The sequence below is a fragment of the Aegilops tauschii genome, chromosome 2, assembly GCF_002575655.3.
Source record: "Aegilops tauschii subsp. strangulata cultivar AL8/78 chromosome 2, Aet v6.0, whole genome shotgun sequence".
Lineage (NCBI taxonomy): Eukaryota > Viridiplantae > Streptophyta > Magnoliopsida > Poales > Poaceae > Aegilops > Aegilops tauschii.
This window is the reverse complement of record NC_053036.3, coordinates 389,516,152-389,524,157: the sequence shown is the minus strand read 5'-3', so window position 1 is coordinate 389,524,157 and position 8,006 is coordinate 389,516,152. Positions and strand designations below refer to the sequence as shown.

Genomic DNA, 8,006 nt, shown 5'->3' with positions numbered 1-8,006 from the left:
ATGGAAAAACAACAACTGACACTAAGCACTATGTCAGTAGGTTAGTACCAAAAAATGATATAAAATGATTATAAAACATCCAAGATTGATAATATAACAGCATGGAACAATCAAAAATTATAGATACGTTGGAGACATATCATCTCCAAACCAAATATTTTAAAGTCAAGTTGTGAAAGCATACTATAACGACGAGACAATGCATTAGCAATAAATTTTTTTTACCCTTCTTGTCTTTAATGACATAAGGGAAAGTCTCAATGAATTCAACCCATTTAGCATGTCCACGGTTCAGTTTTGCTTGACTTTTAATGTGTTTCAAAGATTCATGATTAGAATGTATAACAAATTCTTTGGGCCATAAATAATGTTGCCATGTTTCTAAGGTCCGAACAAGAGCATATAATTCTTTATCATAAGTAGAATAGTTCAAACTAGGCCCACTCAATTTTTCAGAAAAGTATGCAACAGGTTTGCCATCTTGTAATAACACACCTCCTAATCCAATTCCACTAGCATCACATTCAAGCTCAAAAGTCTTATTAAAATCAGGAAGTTGGAGTAAAGGAGCATGTGTCAACTTACCTTTCAATACTGTGAAGGCTTCTTCCTGTGCGGTACCCCAAACAAAAGGCATACCCTTCTTTGTAAGCTCATTGAGAGGTGCAGCAATGATGCTAAAATCTCTCATAAAACGCCTATAGAAACCAGCGAGTCCAAGAAAACTCCTCACTTGTGTGACCGTTTTGGGCTGCGGCCAACTCTCAATAGCTTCAATCTTGGCTTTATCAACTTCAATTCCTTGTGAAGTAACAACATAGCCAAGAAAAGATACTCGGTCAGTGCAAAAGGTGCACTTCCCAAGGTTACCAAACAAACGTGCATCACGTAAAGTAATAAAAACAACACGTACATGTTCCAAATATTCCTCCAAAGATCTACTATAAATCAGTATATCATCAAAATAGACTACCACAAATCGTCCATTGAAAGCACGTAAAACTTCATTCATTAATCTCATGAAAGTACTAGGTGCATTAGTTAACCAAAAGGCATGACTAACCACTCATATAATCCAAACTTAGTTTTAAATGTTGTTTTTCATTCATCCCCCAATTTCATACGAATTTGATGGTATCCACTACGCAAATCAACTTTGGAGAATATTGTAGAGCCACTCAATTCATCAAGCATATCATCTAATATAGGAATAGGATGACGATAACGAATAGTGATATTATTAATACCTCTACAATCAACACACATACGCGATGTACCATCCTTTTTCGGCACTAGAATAATAGGAACAACACAAGGACTAAGGGATTCGCGTATATAACCTTTGTCGAGCAGCTCCTGGACTTGACGCATAATCTCCTTCATCTCCTCTGGATTGGTACGGTATGGTGCACGGTTGGGTAGCGATGCACCGGGAATTAAGTCAATCTGATGCTCAATCCCTTGAATAGGTGGTAATACCGGTGGCACGTCTTGTGGAAAGACGTCAATGAACTCCTGCAAAATGTTAGTAACAGCGGGAGGCAAAGAGGAAGGCACGTCCTCGAATGAAAATAATTCTCTTTGCACACAAAAGCATAGCAAACAAATTTGCTAAAATCTTGCTCATCAATATCAGATTTGGTGGCAAGTAAACATGCACTTTTCAATTTAATTTCAAAAGCAACACTAGATGGTTTAGTATTAGGCTTCATTTGTTGCTCAAATTCTTTTGCCACAGTCTGATTTTCACTCTTATTTTTCTCCTATTTTGCTTTATTATCTCTATTAATATCATCTTTCAAAATGGAATCAGGAGTCATAGAAAGTAAAGTAATATTTTTATCCTTATGAACAAGAGTATACTAATTTTTTCGCCCATGATGTACAAAATCTATTATATATAAAAAGTATTTGATGGGTTAACCAGAAAAATAGAAATAGGCTAGAAATTACCACAATAATTAGAAACATCTAACCTTTAATTTTCTACATCTGAAATTCACAACCGTTAGATTAACTTTAAAGTTAAAGAAATTACCCACCAATGCCATCCTTAAAATCAGCCCACGTAGATTAAGTTTTCCGTAACCCTTGATGTGAAAAAATATTCCATAACCCTTTGATTTGTCTAACTACCAAGAGATATATAGATTATAGATCTAAAAAAAGAGATATAGATTATACATCACAAAACATTATAGCTTCCATGGTCAAGACAAAACAAATGACGAGGAGAAAAACCCCGATGACCTAGCATATGCCTATGCCGCCGTCGCCGCCACCGCCGCAGAGTTGATCGCCTCGCTACCCTCGTCCGACCATAGGAGCCTCCACACTTGCATATGTAGTTCAGCGGCCTCCGTTTCGCCGCCGCCAACGCCTCCGTACAGTTTGTCTAGCTACCCTCGGCCGATCATCCGATCCTCTCATGCATGCACTTCAACGGCTTTGCGTTTCATGCACAGATGAAGGATCGTCCGATCCTCTCATTCTCATGCATGCACTTCAACGGCTTTGCGTTTTATGCACAGATGGAAGGAGCACTCAACGGCCTCGCATCACACGTGCATGCATGGTCCTTGTATCTCTATGGTAAGGAGCTAGGTACGAATCAAAATATTACTTGCCTGCTGCCGCTCGAGCATGCTAGCTATGATTTTGCAGACCTGCACATATGCATGCATCATCCTCATGGACCAAGGAGAGCTAGGTACAAGACTTGCCTCTTTTGACAAGTGCATGCATGCAATATCTACAAGATTAATCATAGAATTTCCTCATGCACACAACTCAGAGCTACGTACTGGTATGTGATAGATATATTTTTACAACAGCTTCATTTATGAAATCTCTATATTTTTTATTAGTGTCGGCAATGTAAAACTAGAGTTGTTTATCTATCATTGTGATGTATATGTGGCAATGTGCAAGATATATATGCCGCATGATGTGATGTTTACTAAGATTTTTTCCTCAACAAAACTGAGTTCCGAGAAAATTTGTTGGAGTGTGCTAGCTAATAGGAGGAAACAACTGATATACTCGAAAATCACAAAAGCCAACTGGTGATTAGAAATTCATAGGAAGGAAGTCTTTTGTAGATAAAGTTTTCTGTACCAAACATTAGTATAACATTTTGCATTGGCTACCCATTATGGCTTACGACCTTCAAACATGAGGTTTTTGTTGTCAGTATTCGTGTCCATTCTAGAATATTTGGTTTACCATGTCCAAGTCTGCAAGCATCCCTAGAAAAAATAAGTCCAACCCTGCATGCATCCCTCAAAAGAAAAAAATTCAAAGTCTGCATGCAAATGTACGCATGGATATTATCATATCCCAAATTTCCAATCTATGTATGCATGGTCCATCTTTGCATGTGGATATTACTATTCTCAATACCGATCTACATACATGCTGATGCATTAATCCAAGTCTACATGTTTTTATTGCTAAGAAGAGTTTGCAACTCAGTGTAACCAAAATAGACTGTGACATTGGATACTCACGGCATCCTCGCCGCTGATGACACATGGCACCTAAAGCGGCAACAGAGTGGAGGAACCAGTGAGATAAGCAGGTCAAGGAACGAGCCAGCAACACAAGCGCGGCTGCGCAGGCATGGTAGGGGAACGACCCTGGTGATTTTTTGCCGAGCTCTTCAATAGCAGCGCTTTCATGATCCTAAGCACGAGGTTTGGTTCACCTAACATGAACCTATTAATTAACTACTAATGGTGTTTGGATAATTATATAATTGCAGATGTTTGATTCGTTTTAGATCACATGGTGTTTTGATCTACATATGCTCAATTGCTTGGCGTTCTTGCATAGCACCTCAATTGGTTGTAAAAAAGTGATTTTATTTTCAGTTACACATGCTCAATTGTTTGGTGTCCCGGTAATTTACTAATTACAAATGACATGGTTAGTGTTATGCCCTAGCTTCAAAATGACATAGCTTGAAATCTTACTGCAACAATATGGATGTGTTGTTTAGGTATTGAAAATGTTTAAGATGACTATGGGACCTTCATGCTGTGGGTTGACACAGTTTCAGTGTCGGCAGGAAAACAAAAGAACATGGTAATCACAGTTTCCAACCTAAGGTAGGTAGTCCCTTATGTTTATCTTATATAATGTGCGTTTGAGGCTATTGCACTGATGGGAAATCAAAGACGTGTACAGAAGCTGGTGGCCTTTTGATTTGTCAGTAATTCTGGTGTAAATATTCTTCATAGGACTGTCAAAGTTGTGCTGGCAACGGACAAAGAGAAATTTAGAAGGATGGAGACACAGCTCCTCAGTCCTCATATACCACGTATTATTCTATGCACTAGGTTGATTTATGAGCACCTATTGTGTACTGCACTCCATAGATCAATGTATATGACTATTTTTTTCAATGCAGAAGACCAAATGATTAATGCCAATGTTGCTTAATCATTTGATATGCTTGCTGGTTAAAATCTCTCCTCACTTCAGAGATTTTTCTCTCTAATGTTCCCTCATAGATATAATTGGCATGTCCTTATATTTCTTATCATACTTCCAATATTAGTTGGCACATAATTGAGTTGAACAATCATTTTGGAATTTAGTTTCTCATAATGCATGAACTATAAATTATGAATGAAGCCAGCCATTGCACATTACTTATGTAGTTCTTCCTATTTCTATGACAATTATATATAACTATATTAGAGAATACCTTCTATAAACACACTGAAGAATATGATTGGTACTAAATGATTTTGTATGTACTTAGCCACTCAAAGCTTCTAAAGACATCCGTGTGATATAACCTTAAATCACATGCTGATCTAACCTTAAATCACATGCTGATCTAAAAACATCTGATGTTCTTCCTTTAAGTTATCAAAATAAGCATGTCGTACTTGCCATATGTGCATTCAACATTAATACCATCTAATAGATGTATCCTTATGTGTATCTACCACTGAGGTATCGAGTATTGAGGATGGTATTCATCTACCTCTTGCATGGGAAATACAGTTATTATTGGTCCAGACATGTAACAAAAATGAGGAATGTCACCAATGAGTTGCCCTTGGTATTTTGTGGGACATCTAAACATAATAAAAATTTATGTACTTGAGGAAGAAGTACAGCATAGCTACATTCCCCATAGGGTTGGCGCCCCTCTTCTCCAATACAAATTGAATCATAGCAAGGGCTAAGCTGTGCACGTGGATGTTGAAGAGTTTCCAATATATTTATAACATGATATGATGCTTCAGCATAGTAGAAGAGGCCATATTGTAACATTTGTCATATGTACTACACATGTCTAAATAGACGCTGGGATTGGTCAAAAGAAAACAACATGATTAGATTTTTGTTCAAAAGTATTTCAACATTCCAAAAATTGCTCTTTCCATTATCAATTCAAACAATGGTAAAGTTTACATCTTACAATTTATATGCACTAATATATATATATAGTCACACAAATAAATTCATAACCGACATGATTACATATGAAATAACATTTTATAAAAACTAGCACTATGCTAAGGATGACACTCTTGCATTAAATTCAACACTCTAAAGAAGATGCCCTCGCTTGTATTTTATACTTTTTTGCGCGTCTTACTATAACAAACTATGCTAAAGCAGTTGTTTTTACTATCAAACTTTATCTTTATAAAATCAAATAGTTTTAATTGCATATTTATTCTAAGTATTTGTTTAAATATGAAAAATAAATATTTATAGTTAAGAGTAGCTTAATTTTAATCTTAAATTAGTTAATAATAGTAATATTAAACTTTACAAATCCTAGCCCGCACATTGAGCGGGCCACTCTGCTAGTTTTTATCAAATTGCCATGGTCTACCAAGTAATAAAGAACATGCTTGCATAGGTACCACATCACAATCAACATAATCAGCATATGTAGATATACTAAAATGCACACGAACAGTACGTGTTACCTTAACCTTGCCGCTGTTGTTGAACCATTGGATATAGTAAGGATGTGGATGTGGTTTTGTGGTGAGGGATAGCTTCTCCACCATCTCCATGCTAGCCAAGTTGTTGCAGCTCCCTCCATCTATAATGACGCGAACAGAACGTTCCTTCACAACTCCCTTTGTATGGAACAAATTATGCCTCTGATTTTGCTCAGCTTGTTGGACTTGCACACTCAAAACACGTTGAGCAACTAAACGTTCATACCTGTCAGCGTCTTCAGGAGCCATGTATTGCGTCTCATGATCAGAATCATCTCCACCGCGTTCTTCACTTGTAATAAGAGCCAAAGTCTCCTCATCATAGTCACTAGCGGACTCATACCCACCATCCTCAGTAGAAATTATCACACGCTTAGATGGGCATTCTCTAGCATAATGACCTCCACCCTTGCAACGACGACAAATAATATCATGTGTTTGCCATGTTGATGCCATGGATGAAGAAGAGCTCTGTGCGGAACCGGAAGGTGTACTCCTGGCAGATGGTGGTGGTGGTGCCTGTTTTCTTGTATCTCAGTTGGAATTGGCGGCTGAAGTCAGTGGTGCTGCAGTAGGACGTGTGGGAGTAGAGGATGCACACGGTGTTCATGATGAAGGTAGACCTGCAGAAAAGTTAGTTCATGCCAATGCCTATCGATCCTGCACTTCACGTTCAGCTTTGCAAGCAAGATGGAATAAATGAGTGATATTATTATATTCCTTATACTCTAGAATGGTCTGAATCTCTTTATTTAATCCACCCATAAAACGTGCAAGCATAGGTTTATTATCCTCAAAAATACCACATCTAATCATACCTGTTTGTAATTCCTGATAATATTCTTCTACATTATTTTTTCCTTGTCTCAAACGCTGCAATTTTTGAAGCAATTCACATTGATAATATGGTGGAACCCAGCGAGTACGCATAGCATTTTTTCAAAGCAGCCCAAGTAGCTGGAATAGGATATAATCTACAATGTTCAGACCACCAAACACATGCAAAACTAGTGAAAGCACAAACAGCAGCAGGAACATGTCTCTCCTCAGGATATTGTAAACACGCAAAACGATGTTCAGTTTCTAACTCCCAAGTAAGATATATATCAGGAACATATCTACCCTCAGATGGTGGAATATTCAATTTTAGTTTAGGAAGATGGTCATGATCTCGTACTTCAGGTGGTGGTGCAGCCCTGCCGTTGCGATGATATGCATGAGGACGACCTGGTGGTGGTGGTGCTGGTGGTTGCACGTAGTTCTTTGATCAACCTCATCCTCGTAATGGTCCTCCACCTTTGCAGTAGCAGCAGGAGCTACAGAAGCATCAATAGTAGGTGCAGCGACACCAGAAGTTTGACCAGGCTCAAGGGGAACGCGCAGTGCTCGTCCCACTTGATTTGGAAGGCGACGTTGTTGTTGTTGTAGTTGCTATAGAGGTGCGACAGGTGTAGCGAGCAGTGGTTGTGGAAGACGCGCGAGCAATTCATTAAACTTGTTATCGAGCTTTGTTTCAAACGCCTTCTCAATGCCATCTATCTTCTCCATGGCCTCTTCAAATCTGTTGAGCACATCTTCCACCCGTCCACTCATCATTTGCTGAAACTTATCATGAAGCTCCTTGTTCGTCAAATTCTCCCAGTCGATCTCGTCGGCTTGTGATCCTGCCATGGTTAGCAGCAATAGAAACACACAAGAATACGATCCTACAGACTACTAACAAGTGGTGGTGGTGGGTGTCGGTGTCAAAACCAGCTGATCTCGGGTAGGGGGTCCCGAACTGTGCGTCTGAGGATCGAATGTAACATGAGACGGGGGACACAATGTTTACCCAGGTTCAGGCCCTCTTAATGGAGGTAATACCCTACTTCCTGCTTGATGGACTTTGATGAATATAGGGATTACAAGAGTTGATATACCTCGAGATCGTAATGGCTAAACCCTAGATGTCTAGCCTGTATGATTTGTGATAGCCTCTACAGACTAACCCCTCCGGTTTATATAGACACCGGAGGGGGCTAGGGTTATACA

General features: G+C 38.7%; 1 protein-coding gene across 1 annotated transcript; it reads right to left on the bottom strand.

The window, feature by feature from the left end:
• Positions 1–5,831: 5,831 nt before the first annotated feature.
• LOC141041060 (uncharacterized) lies at positions 5,832–6,431 on the bottom strand. Its single transcript, XM_073507172.1, has one exon. The coding sequence runs from the start codon at positions 6,429–6,431 to the stop codon at positions 5,832–5,834; it is 600 nt and encodes a 199-aa protein (XP_073363273.1).
• Positions 6,432–8,006: the final 1,575 nt, after the last annotated feature.

Bases quoted from the DNA above. Each gene is read 5' to 3' on its own strand.
- LOC141041060 (XM_073507172.1), bottom strand. From the start codon at position 6,431: ATGGCATCAACATGGCAAACACATGATATTATTTGTCGTCGTTGCAAG.